The 17,526-nt window shown below is 42.3% G+C and overlaps 1 protein-coding gene across 3 annotated transcripts; it reads left to right on the forward strand.

The window, feature by feature from the left end:
• Positions 1 to 685: 685 nt before the first annotated feature.
• map7a (microtubule-associated protein 7a) lies at positions 686 to 17,526 on the forward strand. Of its 3 annotated transcripts, XM_035743529.2 has the most exons (17): positions 686 to 1,364; positions 2,563 to 2,685; positions 3,212 to 3,286; positions 3,562 to 3,720; positions 4,867 to 5,030; positions 7,454 to 7,556; positions 12,760 to 12,876; positions 13,122 to 13,348; positions 13,666 to 13,838; positions 14,033 to 14,358; positions 14,540 to 14,693; positions 14,952 to 15,144; positions 15,305 to 15,409; positions 15,624 to 15,659; positions 15,979 to 16,169; positions 16,269 to 16,321; positions 16,655 to 17,526. In XM_035743529.2, exons 1-17 carry the CDS (start codon positions 1,208 to 1,210, stop codon positions 16,663 to 16,665), a joined length of 2,367 nt encoding a protein of 788 aa, XP_035599422.1. In that variant the 5' UTR covers positions 686 to 1,207; the 3' UTR covers positions 16,666 to 17,526. The 3 variants fall into 3 exon arrangements, with proteins under 3 accessions (XP_035599422.1, XP_035599424.1, XP_035599425.1); XM_035743531.2 differs by lacking the exon at positions 12,760 to 12,876; XM_035743532.2 differs by lacking the exon at positions 12,760 to 12,876 and having other exon boundaries at positions 689 to 1,364; positions 13,146 to 13,348; positions 16,655 to 17,524.

Genomic DNA, 17,526 nt, shown 5'->3' on the forward strand with positions numbered 1-17,526 from the left:
TAAACTCAGGCCATCTCTAGTCCCTCGCTGCCAGTCATTACACTCACTATATTCTTCTCTAGAATGGTTTGATTAAGGGTCGAGGCTTGCCCACCTCCAGCCAACAGGGAAAGACTTCCATCTAGTGGTTGATGATGATGCTGACTCACTCAGGCTTGAGTGAAGCATTGTGGGATTGCAAGGTATAAATATCCTTCCATCCCTTGCCTCAGATTCATAACGAGAACTGTGGAGTGCAACAGGGCGAGTTAATGTCCATGTCTCAAATGGCGCCCTATTCCCTGTGTAGAGCACTACTTTTTTACCAAAGCCCTACAGTGCACTATTATAGGGAACAGCATGTAATTTGGGATACAGACCACAGTACAGCACTGTACCACTGTTGTCGCGGCAACCACTCACAGAACAAGGCCAGATGGATTAATTTGCCTGCCAGTGACTGACTTTGCCTCCCTCCCTCCTTCCCCTATTTCTTCTGCACTGAATATTTCTTATCCATTTAGCTGGCTCTGGTTCAGTCCAAAATGGCTCCCTATGTAGTGCACCACTTTTGACCGTGAGACCTGGTCAGATGTAGTGCAGCACATGGGGAATTGGGTACCATTTGGGATGCGGGTCTATTGCTGCTTGTATTCAGCAGTGGGTGGTGGGATGGGTTGAATTAAAGTGACAGGACGGCAGTACATGACAGTAGCTAAAGAGATCAGAGTAGCACTCCAGAGTCTGAGCTGTGAGAGATATCCAAAAGGGAAGTAACCGTGCAGCAGCCAGCCCCAGAGAAAGGAGGATAGAGCTTTTCACTAAAGCTATATAGCATCCATGTCTCTAATATAGCTTGTGAAGGACCCTCATAGAAACTGGGAGAGAGAAAAACCTTTTATATTCTCACAGATTTTTCTCAGTGTTATTTGGATTATGCATATCTGTGCATTCCACTTCACTGGACCTGGATGCAGGATCTAGCCAGCCAGAATCCAGCAAGTCAGCTGGTCCTATCAGTTTACCCCAAAGGGGCTTTTTTCCTCCCTTTTTCTCTTCTATTTGTTTGAAATGCCCAGATGAGCAAGCAGCTGAAGCAAGAGGCAGTCGGTCAGCTGCATAGTGAGCACAGGGGACCAGGAGGACCGCCGGTACAGTACAGGCATCTTAAAATAGAAATATAAAAGGAGGAGAGGAGGAGGAGAGTGTTGTGTTGCAGAGCTGTGGTATGCCCTGCTCTGTGCCTAGCAGTAGCATGGCCGTGATACAGGAGAAACAGAGGGAGACCCCCAGCAAGAAACCAGTATCCCAAGAAGACAGAAAGAGGCTTTCTACCAGAGACAATCAAGACAACCAGAAGGACAGCAGATCCGGGAGACAGGGAGGTGAGTACTGTGGCTTTGATATTATATATATTTTTGACTGTGTTTATAGAAAAGCAGGGATGCAGGGTGGTGGGTAGCTGTTTATTTGATATGGTGAGTACGATAGATTTGCTGTGGAGTGTTCACTCTGTTTATGGAATGACATGGAGGTCGGTAATTGTCGCTTTACTGTTCACTGTGTTTGTATACAGGACAGGCTATCCCAGCCAGAATCAACCTCTCCCTTCTAGTTCATGCTCAGTGGGGAGATGATCCATCATGTATCTAGGCCAGATAATGAAGTCATTATTTTTAACTTAGATTTATTTTGTAAGGCAGGGGAATTTGGAAATGTCCATGGATCAGATGATCTGATATCGCCTCGTACTTCTACATAGACGTTCATCCTATTCTCTACTGCCATTTTGTTTTGTAAACAGTGAGGTAATGATGTAGCTTATTGAATCCACCCTCTATCTCTACTGTGGTAAACATCAACACTCATCATAGGCCCGATTCAGTAAGATACATTCATGCCCATTGTTATAGTGTCGAGTGTCAAGGAAGATCCTTTTTGCGTGTCCATCTCTTGCAGGACAAAGATCATTTCTGGTGTACGTCTCTTGCACCAAAATTCACATCACTATTTAGCGACCTCCTTTGAAGCATGTCTTTGTTCTTATCCTCTTCTGTCTCTATTTGCTTGTTTGTTTGAGCCATCTCCATGAAGACTTGTGTCAGGTGCTGGCATTTGTTTACCCCTGCAAGGCACAACAGGAACAGGCACATTATAATAGCTATTTTATTAACAGCTAGCATTCAGCCTAGAGGCTTAGTGCCTGGATTAAGTACGACCAGTCGATTTTCTGACAACTGGAATGATATGACCTACCTGAGAACTTACCTACCTAGTTGAGAACTTGTTCTCAACTAGCCTACCTGGTTAAATAAAGGTGAAATAAAATGTTTTAAAAATAACCTACCTCTAGAATTAAGCAATTTACACTAAGATTCTCTTTTTCTGAGGTAGTCATGTCTCATACTTTTCCAGCAGGTATAAACCATAATGATGCAGTTATACTTGTCATAAACATGTACTTATCATTTCTTATTCTCATCTCATTAACGATCCTGTCTAAATAACAGTCCTTTTGAGTCAGCTGAAAAAGTCAGAGGGACCTGAACAGCATGTTCTCTTTTATTCTTTATTTCGTTTTAGAAAAAGGCAATGACGACATGAAGCCCCGTAATTCAGAGAAGAGGAGAGCAGTCATATGTGTCCCTGCCTCCATCAAATCAGCTGTGATCAGTAACAACACAAGTAGCCATGGAAACCCAGCAGGTCATACACCAGTTCTCTCTCTCTCTCTCTCTCTCTCTCTCTCTCTCTCTCTCTCTCTCTCTCTCTCTCTCTCTCTCTCTCTCTCTCTCTCTCTCTCTCTCTCTCTCTCTCTCTCTCTCTCTCTCTCTCTCTCTCTCTCTCTCTCTCTCTCTCTCTCTCTCTCACAGTGCCTGGGGTACTGCTTGTTCTTTGTGGGTCATCCGTCATGAGTGGTCTTCCTCTGACGTGCATCACCGTTATCAAGACATTATCAATTTCATGCTTTGTCCTTACAAAAGTTTGAGTGTAACCTGACATTGTCCTTTTTTTCCCCCCAATGTCTTAACTTTAAGTCTAAAAAAAAAGTCCCCCAACTGTAAACATATTTTCTGACTGAAAGAAATAGGGACAGTTCATTTGAACCAAGCTTCAGCTACAGTAGAACCATCTTGAGCTCCCTGTCATGATAAGTAATGTCAGCAAACTCATACTGTTTAATGTATGTACTTGATGTAGAGTGAATGGGACATATTTTGTAATATTCCAGGCCCCCAGGCACTGAAGGTTGATGAGAGACTGAGACTAGCGAAAGAGCGGAGGGAGGAGCATGAGAAACAACTTGGTATGTGTACCCACACACGATGACGGTACAGCTAATACACTACACTACACTATGAGACCACTCAATTGTTTGTCACTTATTTTTGTAATTTCTTGAAAGTATTTTAGGAACCTGGTCCATGTCTATTTGTGCTGTCTTTTTGCCAGCTCCCATGGAAACTGTCATGCCAAATGAGTTCATTAGAACTAGCTAGCTAGTTAGCTATACAACACAATGATCTGGGACCAGGGTACTGGTAATTTTTGTGGCTAATAAATTCCACAATGTGTTTGCAGTGTCCAGAGAGCTGGGTTGGTTGGCTCGAGAGGAGAGGGCTAGGCGTCTCTATGAACAACAGCTGGAGGAGAGGAAGAGGAGGCTACAGGAGCAGAGAGAGAAGGAGGAGAAGAGGAGGACTGCTCTGGAACGGAGGGAGGAGCATCAGAAACAGCTTGGTATGTAGCCAACACCCATGATGATGGGGTTCTCAACCTGGTTCTCAATATGATGTACTAGTTCCACTGGGAGTACCTTGCCTTATACCCAGGGGGTACTTAGTTGTAGGGGAGACCGGGGTTGTTTGTCTCACAGGTTGGTTGTCACGGTGCTAATTAGTCCCAATCTAAATGGCACTGTGTAATATTGTGTATATAAGTTCAAATGTGTGAATTCATCCTCCTGGTCAATTCATGTCAGCATTTCAAAACATTAAAGTGAGGGTATTTTGTGTTTTTCATAGGTGAGGTTAAATAAATAAATTCTTGGTATTTTCTATTTAGAGTGCCACCAATTGTGCACGTTCTCCCACTTAAAAAGATGAGAGAGGCCTGTACTTTTCATCATAGGTACACTTTAACTATGACAGACAAAATGAGAAAAAAATCCAGAAAATCACATTGTAGGATTTTTTTATGAATTTATTTGCAAATTATGGTGGGAAAAAAGTATTTGGTCACCTACAAACAAGCAAGATTTCTGGCTCTCACAGACCTGTAACTTCTTCTTTAAGAGGCTCCTCTGTCCTCCACTCGTTACCTGTATTAATGGCACCTGTTTGAACTTGTTATCAGTATAAAAGACACCTGTCCACAACCTCAAACAGTCACACTCCAAACTCCACTATGGCCAAGACCAAAGAGCTGTCAAAGGACACCAGAAACAAAATTGTAGACCTGCACCAGGCTGCACCAGCCACTAGACCTGCATTGTCAACATTGTCCCTGCCAGTATACAATAAATCCCAAGCTCTTTTGTGCTGTTGCTAGAAAGAGCCCCCTTCGTTGCCTCTCTCTCACACACATATATTTTCTGTCACGCATCCAGACACTCACGCACACATGTATGTGCAAACATACAGATACACAAATGTACTCAAAATGTCATGTTATTCTCAAGGCATAAAATGCATAATATGGAAAAGAGTCTTGTAAGATATACTGGTGCTGAGAAATACACACAAGACTAAAAAGTGTGACACCCGACCCCGGTCAACCCTACATGAAGGGGAACTTCAGAGCAGAGCAAAATGTGATTGAGGGCTCCATAACCAAAGGAGGTTGAGAACCACTGAATAAACCAAACGAAACTAAATGTGCTTGTAGTTTCCAGAGAGCTGGGCCGGTTGGCTCGAGAGGAGCGGGCCATGCGTCACTATGAGCAGCAGATGGAGGAGAGGAAGAGAAGGCTTCAGGAGCAGAGAGAGAAGGAGGCGAGGAGGCGCACCGCCGTGGAGGAGAAGAGGAGGCAGAGAATGAAGGAGGAATCAGTGAGTTCTTGTGCCCGGGGGGGGGGTCAAATCAAATTTGATTTGTCACATGCTTCATTAACAACAGGTGTAGAATAACAGTGAACTGCTTACTTATGGGCCCTTCCCAACAATGAAGAGAGAAAGTAATAAAAAATAATAATAATAATAAATACAAAATGAGTAATGATAACTTGGCTATATACACGGGGTACCAGTACTGAGTCGAAGTGCAGGGGTACGAGGTAATTGAGGTAGATATGTAGTATACAGTACCAGTCAAATGGTTGGACACACCTACTCATTACAGGGTTTTTCTTTATTTTTACTATTTTCTAAATTGTAGAATAATAGTGAATTACATCAAAACTATGAAATAACACATAGTAGTAACCACAAAAGTGTTAAAGAAATCAAATTATATTATATATTTGAGATTCTTCCAAGTAGCCACCCTTTGCCTTGATGACAGCTTTGCACGCTCTTGGCATTCTCTCAACCAGCTTCATGAGGTATTCACCTGGAATACATTTCAATTAACAGGTGTGCCTTGTTAAAAGATTATTTGTGGAATTTCTTTCCTTCTTAATGCGTTTGAGATAATCATTTGTGTTGTGACAAGGTAGGGGTAGTATACAGAGGATTTGGTAAAAGACCATGTCCATATTATGGCAAGAACAGCTCAAATAAGCAAAGAAAAACAACAGTCATTACTTTAAGACATGAAGGTCAGTCAATACGGAACATTTCAAGAACCTTTAAAGTTTCTTGAAGTGCAGTCGCAAAAACCATCAAGCGCTGTGATTAAACTGACTCTCCTGAGAACCGCCACAGGAAAGGAAGACCCAGAGTTACCTCTGCTGCAGAGGATAAGTTCATAAGTTGCAGCCCAAGATCACAGAAATTGCAGCCCAAATAAATGCTTCACTTATTTCAAGTAACAGACATATCTCAACTTCAACTGTTCAGAGGAGACTGTGTGAATCAGGCCATCATGGTCAAATTGCTGCAAAGAAACCACTACTAAAGGACACCAATAAGAGGAAGAGACTTGCTTGGGCCAACAAACACGAGCAATGGACATTAGTCAGGTGGAAATTTGTCCTTTGGTCTGATGAGTCCAAATTTTTTATTTTAGTTTCCAAAATGCTGTGTCTTTGTGAGACGCAGAGTAGGTGAACGGATGATCTCATGTGTGGTTCCCACAGTGAAGCATGGAGGAAGAGGTGTGATGGTGTGGGGGTGCTTTGCTGGTGACACTGTCAGTGATTTATTTAGAATTCAAGGCACACTTAACCAGCATGGCTACAGCAGCATTTTGCAGTGATACGCCATCCCATCTGGTTTGTGCATAGTGGGACTATCATTTGTTTTTCCACAGGACAATGACTCAAAACACACCTCCAGGCTGTGTAAGGGCTATTTGACCAAGAAGGAGAGTGATGGAGTGCAACATCAGATGACCTGGCCTCTGCAATCAACCTGACCTCAACCCAATTGAGATGGTTTGGGATGAGTTGGACCGCGGAGTGAAGGAAAAGCAGCCATCAAGTGCTCAGCATATGTGGGAACTCCTTCAAGACTGTTGGAAAAGCATTCCTCATGAAGCTGCTTGAGAGAATGCCAAGAGTGTGCGAAGCTGTCATCAAGGCAAAGGGTGGCTACTTTGAAGAATCTAAAATATATTTTGATTTGTTTAACACTTTTTTGGTTACTACATAATTCCATATGTGTTATTTCATGTTTTGATGTCTTCACTGTTATTCTAAAATGTTGAAAATAGTAAAAATACAGAAAAACCCTTGAATAGGTGTGTCCATACTTTTGACAGGTACTGTACATATAACTAGGAATAAAGTGACAGATAGTAAACAGTAGTAGCAGCGTATGTGACGAGTCAAAAAAAGTTAGTGCAAAAAGTGTCCATGCAGATAGTCCAGGTAGCTATTTGGTTAACTATTCAACTAAATATTTAGCAGATTTATGACTTAGTCTGCTAAATATTTAGTTGAATAGTTAACCAAATAGCTATCTGGACTATCTGCATTGACCCTTTCAGCACTAACTTTTTTTGACTCAACACATACGCTGCTGCTACTGTTTATTATCTGTCACTTTATTCCTAGTTGTTCGGGGTCCTGTTGGTTCCAGGTCGGCATGCTGGGTCAACATGGATCAACAGTTACTTCGGTTTAGGTGTCTATTGTGCGCATCAGTGTTTCTTTACAGCTTTTTCAAATAAGAACAGTTTTTCCACGGAGAAGAAAATCTACAGATGCTGTGTTCCACATTTTGTGTACATATCTGAAGCTAAACGATTTTAAGGCTCAATGTGATGTTATGGATTTTGGGACCAAGTTACTGTATCACTAGTCAAACTCAGTACCTACAGTGGATGTGGGAAGAGACTCCTATATCACTGAGTTTTGTGTTGTGGTCTGAAGGAGCGCTATGAGTCTGTGGTGAAGAAGACCTTGGAGAAGAGCCAGAGGATTAAGCAGAGACTCAGCCAGGGCTCTCGAGGAAGGAAGACCGACAACAAGAGCGGTAAATCAATAAAGGCTGCATCTCAAATGTCACACTACTCCTATATAGTGTACTACTCCTATATAGTGTACTGCTTCTATATAGTGTACTGCTCCTATATAGTGTGCTACTCCTATATAGTGTACTGCTCCTATATAGTGTACTACTCTTATATAGTGTACTACTCCTATATAGTGTACTACTCATATATAGTGTACTACTCCTATATAGTGTACTACTCCTATATAGTGTACTACTCCTAAATAGTGTACTATTCCTATATAGTGTACTACTCCTATATAGTGTACTACTCCTACAGTTGAAGTTGGAAGTTTACATACACCTTAGCCAAATACATTTAAACTCAGTTTTTCACAATTCCTGACATTTAATCCTAGTAAAAATTCCCTCTTAGGTCAGTTAGGATCACCACTTTATTTTAAGAATGTGAAATCTCAGAATAATAGTGGAGAGAATGATTTATTTCAGCTTTTATTTCTTTCATCATATTCCCAGTGGGTCAGAAGTTTACATACTCTCAATTAGTATTTGGTAGCATTGCCTTTCAATTGTTTAACTTGGGTCAAATGTATTGGGTACCCTTCCACAAGCTTCCCACAATAAGTTGGGTGAATTTTGGCCCATTCCTCCTGACAGAGCTGGTGTAACTGAGTCAGGTTTGTTTGTAGGCATCCTTGCTCGCACACGCTGTTTCAGTTCTGCCCACACATTTTCTATAGGATTGAGGTCAGGACTTTGTGATGGCCACTCCAATACCTTGACTTTGTTGTCCTTAAGCCATTTTGCCACAACTTTGGAAGTATGCTTGGGGTCATTGTCCATTTGGAAGACCCATTTGCGCCCAAGCTTTAACTCCCTGACTGATGTCTTGAGATGGTGCTTCAATTTATCCACATAATTTTCCATCCTCGTGATGCCATCTATTTTGTGAAGTGCACCAGTCCCTCCTGCAGCAAAGCACCCCCACAACATGATGCTTCCACCCCCTTGCTTCACGGTTGGGATGGTGTTCTTCGGCTTGCAAGACTCCCCCTTTTTCCTCCAAACATAACAATGGTCATTATGGCCAAACAGTTCTATTTTATTTTTTATTTTTTGCATTTTCCAATTAAGAACATTCAAAACAAAAGTGAAACGATATTAGACAACGATAGGACAAAGTGACAGTAACAGACGAGCGTAACAAAAATAAAAAATAATTATAATTATATAAACAAACATACAATAAGAAAAATAAAAAAAATAAAAAAATAACGAGACATTGGATCACCTGCCGTAGGCTACATATTATACGTTACGTGTGGAACATTATGTGAGGATTATATATAGATTCAATCAATGAGATGTGGGGGGAGATTCTCCATATAGTCAATAAAAGGTTGCCAAATTCTGTAAAATGTCTTTAACTTATTCCTCAAGCAGTAAGTGATTTTCTCCAAAGGGATACAACTATTAACTTCCCGATAGCCACATTGCAACTGGCAGGGAGGAATCCAATTTCCATTTCAAGACAATACATTTCTTGGCAATCGCTAGCAATATTTCTGTTAGCTTTATAGTATGGCTTTGCCTAAGATTGGTGTTAGTAAAGTTACCCAGTAGACAGACCTCCGGGTCTAAAGGGAATGCAACCCTGTGAATTGAGGATATGGTATCGCATACCCCCTGCCAGAAACCGTGTAGTTTTGAACACTGCCAAGTGGTCCTTCTGTAGCACAGTTGGTAGAGCATGGCGCTTGTAATGCCAGGGTAGTGGGTTCGATTCCCGGGACCACCCATACGTAGAATGTATGCACACATGACTGTAAGTCGCTTTGGATAAAAGCGTCTGCTAAATGGCATATATTTATTTATTTATTTTATATTTTAAGTGGAATGGAGGAATGTTCCTTCATCTGAGCCACATCTAAAACATAGGGAGGAGATATCTGGGTTGAACTTGTGCAGTCTAGATGGGGTGATATAGAGCTGATGGAGGAAATTAAACTGGATCAGTCTGTATCTGGAGTTCAATGTGGATGTAACCCCATCCCTGCATAGGTCACTCCATAGTCCCTCATCAAGATTAATACCCAGATCTTTCTCCCATCTAAGTCGGGGTTTATCTAGCCCAGGCAGTGTTAGTCCTGACATAAGAGCATTGTAAACACAGGAAATGGTCTTGAACAGTGGTTGGTCTGCGTGGCAGAGTTGTTCAATAGGTGACATCTTAGGTAGGTTCCATTGTCCCTTGAGAGTCACCCTAATAAAGTTTCGTAGTTGTAGGTAGCTAAAGAAGTCCCTGTTAGGCAAGTGGTATTTCTGTTTCAGCTGATCAAAAGACATAAGAACTCCCTCCCTGTAACAATGTTCCAGAAGAGTGATCCCCTTATCAGACCATGGTCTAAAGTCACTATTCTGGAAAAACATAGGGATCAATCTATTGTTCCATAAAGGGGTTTTAGGGGAAAGGAATCCCCCTCGTCCGAACAGCTCATGCAGTTTGCACCATGCCAGGACAGAATGTATGATTAAAGGGTTGTCTGTGATGGTTTTTATAGATTTTCTGTCCCACTTGTAAAACAAATCTGCCCCAGTGTCATCATTTACCTCAAGCTTTTCAATGTTCAACCATGAGGGAGAGGGACCATTGTCAAACCTCTGAGCCAGAAACCTAGACTGTGCAGCCCAGTAGTACATTCTAAAATTGGGGAGGTTTAAGCCCCCTTGACTGTAATCAAGGGTCAGTTTATCCAGGCCAACCCTAGGGGTTTTGCCGTGCCAGATAAACCTTGGGTCAGCTTGTCGAGAGAGGAAAAAATGCTGCGGGAACAGGGATAGGGAGAGATTGAAACAGATATAGAAACCTGGGCAGGACATTCATTTGAATGACATTGATTCTACCCAGTAGAGTGAGAGGTAACTCCATCCATTTACAAAGGTCAACCTCCACCTTTTGCAACAAACTGGCCAGATTGAGTTTATAGAGGTTGTTCAGATTACCATCCACCATTATGCCCAAATATGTGAAGCCCATAGGTGACCATCTAAAAGGAAACGTGTGCTTGATGGTATGATGGTTAAATACAGACAACGGTAAGATTTTGCTTTTATCAAAATTGACCTTATATCCAGAGAAAGAACTATAACACTGTAGTAGGATCTGCAAGTGAGAGAGGGAGTGTTCTGGGTTTGTTAGAAATAAGATAAGGTCGTCCGCAAAGAGTGATAATTTATGGGTATGGGGGCCCATCCCAAAGCCATGTATGTCAGGGCACGTTCTAATAGCCTCAGCCAAGGGCAAAGAGGTGGGGGCTAATTGGGCAACCTTGTCTGTTCCCCCTATAAAGAGGGAAAGAGGAGGAAGTAATCCCATTGGTAGCAATCCTAGCTTTAGGAGATTTGTAGAGTGATTTTATCAAATTTACAAACACGGTACATGTGGGGAAGACATGACTCCAGTCTCTTAGATAGCATCTTGGTGACCAGTTTACAATCTGTGTTAAGGAGAGAGATTGGTCTATAGCAGGCGCACTTTAGCGGGTTTTTCCCTTTCTTGTGGATTACAGTAATCACTGCGTGAGAGAAGGACTCTGGAAAGCAGTTGTCTTCTCTGGCTTTTTTAAGTACCTCCATAAGGTAGGGGACCAACAGCTCCCTAAATTCTTTATAGAACTCTGGAGGGAAGCCATCCTCACCAGGAGATTTATTAGAAGGTAAGGATTTAATGGCCTCCAACAATTCAGGAATTGAGAAGTGTTCACTCAGGCGCTCGCTGTCTTCCCCTGACAAGCATGGGAGGTTGAGAGAGGAGAGAAAGGAGTCAATCTCTGATAGATCATCGCTTGATTGGGAAGTGTAGAGGTCTTCATAGTATTTCTTAAAAGTATTATTAATTTCAGTAGGGTCGAAAGATATCTCATTAGTAAGAGTTTCTATGGCATTAATTGTCCTCCTACTTTCCTCTGCTTTCAGTTGCCATGCCAATACTTTGTGAGCTTTCTCTCCAAGCTCATAATAACGCTGTTTTGATTTAGTGATGGCCCTCTCAGCTTGATATGTGTTCAGAATATTATATTTAAGTTTTTTATTTACCAAAAGCCTGTATAGATCTTTAATCGGGCCTCTTTGGTAGGTTCTCTAGCTTGGAGATTTCAGATTCAAGGGCATTCAGTTCCGCACCGTGTTTTTTCTTCAGCCCTTTAGTATAGGAAATGATCAGTCCCCTCAGATAGGCCTTCAATGTGTCCCAAAGAATGAAGCTGTCAGGAGCAGAGGGTTTGTTTGTCAAAGTAAAAATATTGATCTGCTCTTTGATGAATGCACAAAATTCAGGTTGCTTTAGGAGTGTAGAATTTAGTCTCTATCTATATGCTCCATTTACCTTGGTAGGAATGGAGAGTGATAATACCAGAGGAGAATGGTCACTAAGCAATCTGGGGAGATACTCGACATAAACAGTTCTATTTTTGTTTCATCAGACCAGAGGACATTTCTCCAAAAATTACAATCTTCAGACGTTTGGAAATTGCTCCCAGGATGAACCAGACTTATGGAGATCTATAATTATTTATTTTGATTTTCCCATGATGTCAAGCAAAGAGGCACTGATTTTGAAGGTAGGCCTTGAAATACATCCACAGGTACACCTCCAATTGACTCAAATGATGTCAATTAGCGTATCAGAAGCTTCTAAAGCCATGGCATCATTTTCTGGAATTTTCCAAGTTGTTTAAAGGCACAGTCAACTTAGTGTATGTAAACATCTGACCCACTGGAATTGTGATACAGTGAATTATAAGTGAAATAATCTGCCTGTAAACAATTGTTGGAAAAGTTATTTGGGTCATGCACAATGTAGATGTCCTAACCAACTTGCCAAAACCATAGTTTGTTAACAAGAAATTTGTGGTGGTTGAAAAACGAGTTTTAATGACTCCAACTTAAACTTCAACTGTATATAATGTACTACTCCTATATAGTGTACTACTCCTATTTAGTGTACTACTTTTTAGTGTCTCTTTGACTTTCATCCTCTTAACCCTTATGCTCCCAAACTTTTTTTTCACCCTTGTAACATCTTTTAACCCTCATTTCTCTTCACTTTCCTCCTATTTCCTACCCTTTCTTTCTTGTATTTTCTATCTCTGTCCTGTATTTCCTACCATTATCTCTGTCCCTGTGTGTTGGCTTTCCCCCACCATGCTTGGCTTTGCTGCTGTAGCTCCTCGCCGCTCCCCCCTGACTGCCTGGGAGAGGGCTCTGGTCAGTCGCCTCCTCACCCCGACCTGCTCCTACCTAGCCAGGAGCAGGAGTCATAATTGTCAGTCAAGAGAAGAAGGTACTTTACAGAATGTAGAATAGCAGTTATTTATAGAAAATTATGTAGACCAGATCTCAATCTAAGAAAAAAAGAACATGTGAATAGTGTATTTTTTTGGCTTCTCAAGTAAATAATTGACTAACTCTACTTATTTTTCTTTTTTTCAACCATTTTTGGACTCACTTACATTCTTTCACTGTATCACTTGCTAACCCTCACTCCATTGCTCCACAACAATGAAACAAACGAACACACTGGTTCAGTTGTCCATATTTGTCCCCGTTCAGTTTCATGCCACTCCATACCTGCCACTGCCACCAACTCTCACAAATCACCACGCCGCTCTGGCACAACTGACCACCACCTGGTGCAGGCAGACCTCCGGACAGACTACCGGGCTGACTACCGGTCTATCATCCAGGCAAACTACCAGGTAGCCACCTCCCCCAGTCCCAGCCGTACAAGCCGTAGATCCATCAATGCGGCACAGGTAATACCCGCTGGAAATGTCATTGTAAACATAGAGATGATTGTAAATGTCTGGGTCGACTGGGTTGGTGGGATGGTGTTGTTGGTTTGTCTCCTTGTAATGTACGAACTTGTGGGAAATAATGTCCTTGGAGGAAGACAATAAACGGACTCTATTCCATTCTATATCTTCTGACTCATTTTACTATCATATTTATGCCATATTGTTGGGTAAATTATATTAATTGTCACACCCTTTATTGGCAATAAGCCTCAATCACTTTCATGTCTTTCTGCAGAAAGATAATCTTGTAACATGCCTGTTGATTTATTACGAAGTTAAAAGCAGCACAGCAGGAGGAAAATGAGAGGACGGCCAGGAGGAATACTCAGCAGCCTCATATACCCAATGCTCCCTTGAAAGCATTACCCACAAACCCACTACCCAACACTGGCATGAAAGTGTTACCCACAAACCCACAGTGCAGCGCAGCAGTGCCCTCCCCAGAACGGTATGACTGTCCGTCCATCTGTTATTGTGTCTGGATGTTGTTTTCACACAAACTACTGTACGGAATCTTTCTTTCATACAATGATATCACTCTGTTGAGTATATTGTGCATATTGTGCAACCAACCCCCACCTTTTGATGTTGTTTACTTATTTATCTAAACAAAAGTCTTCTCCGCTTCTTTTTTCTTCCCAGCAAACCTGTGATCAGACACACATCTGTGATCAGACAGCCCCTATCACAGCAGTTGGAACTGGACCCTGTACCAGAGGAGGACACTGTTCCAGTCCCCGACCCTAACCTCTCCCCTGGTAACTCACAGGCCAGCCAGACCATCTCTCCTGGGGCTCCAGTCCCCGACCCTACCCTGTCCCCTGGGAACTCACGGCCCATCAGGACCCCAGCTGCAGTGTGGGACCAGGTCCAACCATTCCTACACTCCCCAGAACCTCAGACTCAGAGAGAAACCACACTTAGTACTGAAGGCAGTGCAGAGGAGGGTTTGGATCTGAAAGTGAAAGGTACAGCACCATCAACTACTATGTATTTTCTAGGTACATTTCAGATATTGTATTCTTGAGTGTGGGATTGGGGTCAATTCCAATGAAGAATATCCAGTTCTACTCTTTGAAAAACAATCAGGAAATTTGGATCAGTGTGTTTTGGTTCAGAGTGACTCCTATGACATGTCCACCTCCTCAGCCCTCCCTCCTGGAGCCACTCCCAGCCCAAGGCCCTCTGCTGGCACCATGGACCCAGAGGAGGCCTCACGTCTCCTGGCCGAGAAGAGGAGAGAGGCCCGCCTGAAGAGAGAGAGAGAGGAGGAGGAAAGCCTGCGCAGGGAGGAGTTTGAGAGGTACGGAGGGAGGGACACCTTACATCTTCCCATCTCTCCTTCGAATGACCCAACATTAATCTTCCCAGTATGAACACAATCTGTTGAGTAATCTTTTCGTATAAAATACAAGTATGCAGTTGTGTCTTGTGGACCTATTTGTCAGCTTAGGGAGTCCAAGAGGGCATTTAGCATGTGTTCAGAGGTTCAGATTCATTTGTATAGTAATGTGATGTATGGTGTGGTGTTATGCAAATGTTATGTTATGTGGGATCACAGGCGAGGCAGAGAGGAGCTGGAACGCAGGAGGGTAGAGCAGCGAGCACGGCTAGAGGCTGAGGCCAAGTGGCTGGTAGAGGAGAGGAAGAGGAGGGAGGAAGAGGAGCAGAAACATGCAGAGGAGGAGAGAGCCAGTGCAGAAGAAGAGAAAGCCCTCAGAGCCATGCAGGAAGCTGCTCTCCTCCAGAAACAGGTGAGGGATGTGGTCTATGAATACTGTACAGTGCTAGAAAGTGCTTTGGTCAGATTGCCATCAGATATTTATGTACCTTCAAAGGATATAGATGGATATATAACTGAAACACTAAGTAATACATTGTCCCGTTCTGACCTTTCCGTTCTCTGTGTCCCAGAGAGAGGAGGAGGAGACCCAGGCCAGGGAGAAGGCAGAGCAGCAGAGGCTGGAGAGAGAAAAACACTTCCAGGAGGAGGAGGAACAACGACAGGAGAGAAAAAAGGTGAGAGACAGAGAGAAATGTTCTGATCATCCTGAAATGCTTCTAAGATAATCTGTGGATCCATATTGTGTACAATTGACTACAAGCAGCAACCATGATCCCTGTACAGTGGAGCTCATAGGGAACTTCAATACAAGGGGTGGAGGGAGGTTAGCGGGTGATAGTTTATCATAAAAGCATTCAAGACTTTTAACAGACCTCTTTTTGTTTTCAGCGACTGGAGTTGATCATGAGGAGAACTAGGAAAGAAGTAAGAACATTGCCCTGAAGCACTCGGGTTCTGCCACACCTACCAATGTTTACCCATCTTTGGCTTACAATGAAACAAAAAAACACTTGTATTTTCCTGCTACAAGTATCATAGTTGTTAACCATTTAAAAAACAAACCAAACTTGCCCTTGACCACACTGATGTGATTACTTTCATGCAGAACTCCATCCCAAAGGTACAGTGGTTTTAGCAAAACACTGCCTCAAATACCAACGTTATTAACCATACTTTACTTTTTAAAAATAAACAGAACTTGCCTTTGCCTTGACCAAATGTACATTATTTTGTTTTCATGCAGAAGCCTATCCTGAATGGGAACTCAAACGGTAACTCCTCCTCTCCAGAGGAAGCCCAACCAAAAGAGAACACTGAACCTGTTAAGAATAGCAAAGGCACTTTAGAAGAGGTCGGGACAGGGACCAAGCCGTCCAAGCTAGGTCTGTGTGACACAGAAGACATGGTTCCTGTTGTGGCCTTCAAAGAACGCAGGTATATCCACAGTATATTTATGTTTGTCTGTCTGATCATGTCTTGTGATGCTTGTCATCAGAAGCTTGTTGACAAGCACGTTTTGGTTCATTCATTCAGGTCCCTGAGAACTCTGACAGGCATGGAGGAGATCCAGTCCCATCAGCGAGCAGGTGAGAGTTCATCACCAGATCCTCCGTCAGCTCATCTATACGCTCTATGCTATGTAGATATTACACTCGAGTCCTGAACGAAAGAGCTTATGGTTCAAATTTCAGGAGTGAAAGGGTGGGCTGGGCAGTGGGCAACCCCATAGCAAATCACCACCCCACACTCCAATAGATGATTGAATCTTGAGAGACTGTGTGTGATTCGACCCATGAAGCTGATTGCATAGTTAAGGCCTTTCAATAATGTTTGTTGCATGTGCTTCTGAGTCTAAGCTAAGTATGATGTGAATCAACTGATATGATCATATTAACCCTTTTCTATTACATACTCCTCAGAAGTTATCTGAGTATCGTACAGATCAAAGAGGGGAGACAACCCATCCAAGAATCTTTCCACAGCTGTGGTGTTTTTTTCCTTTCATCAACAAAGAAAAAAATAACTGCAGTCTTTTTCCTGGCCTGCACTTTGAGAGAGCGCATGTGATGTGAAACCAACGCACACTCCTTTTCCCTGGAAGACGTTCCTATCTCGGAGTCGATCACCACCATTTGGTCACGTTTCTCTTTAATCCAAAGTGACACGAGCTGCATGTGGTATCACTATCTACATTCTACCACACTGGACATGGGAGCTTGTTTGTTCAGTGTTTCTGCAATGACTGTCTTATCTAGTCTAAATGAGGGCTCAGGCCGCATAGCTGTAGATTTAAACTGTGATTAAAAAATGAATTCGCTTCGGTGGGAAGTCAGCAATCGATTGTGAAAAGATGTATTCTCTCTCTGTTTCACAATTCATGACTGATGTTTTTAGTCATGTGCTTTAGCTTATTCCCGAAGCGTTGACTAAAGCACTTTGCCTTGCAAGATAGTAGGATAGTTTGTGTGTGGGAACTTGTGTACTAGTCTCAGAATAAAAGCTTTAGTTTTGAGTTCAAATAAAGATCACTTTGTCTGACTTTCCCTATTTTTGTGGAATATATAAATCTGCTATGGAACTTATTTTCAGAATAGTTACAGTACATGTGTGGTTTATAGTACTATACTCACTCGTGGTTGACCACTTGCAAAGTGTTTTGGCAGTCCCCTTCTTGGAAATTGTGCAATCATTTTAGAAAACAAATTATAAAAAGAGTCTGAAGTGCAAAATGTAAGCCTGTTTATTAAAATGTACAAAAGTGTAAAAACAAATAAAGAAATTCGCTGATACA

This window comes from Oncorhynchus keta, chromosome 29 (assembly GCF_023373465.1).
Source record: "Oncorhynchus keta strain PuntledgeMale-10-30-2019 chromosome 29, Oket_V2, whole genome shotgun sequence".
Lineage (NCBI taxonomy): Eukaryota > Metazoa > Chordata > Actinopteri > Salmoniformes > Salmonidae > Oncorhynchus > Oncorhynchus keta.

Excerpts from the sequence above, each read along its gene's own strand:
- map7a (XM_035743529.2), top strand. The coding sequence starts at position 1,208 with ATGCCCTGCTCTGTGCCTAGCAGTAGCATGGCCGTGATACAGGAGAAA. Across the intron at positions 3,721-4,866 it reads GGAGCATCAGAAACAGCTTG|TTTCCAGAGAGCTGGGCCGG; the intron begins GTATGTAGCCAA and ends ATGTGCTTGTAG. Across the intron at positions 15,410-15,623 it reads AACGACAGGAGAGAAAAAAG|CGACTGGAGTTGATCATGAG; the intron begins GTGAGAGACAGA and ends TTTTGTTTTCAG.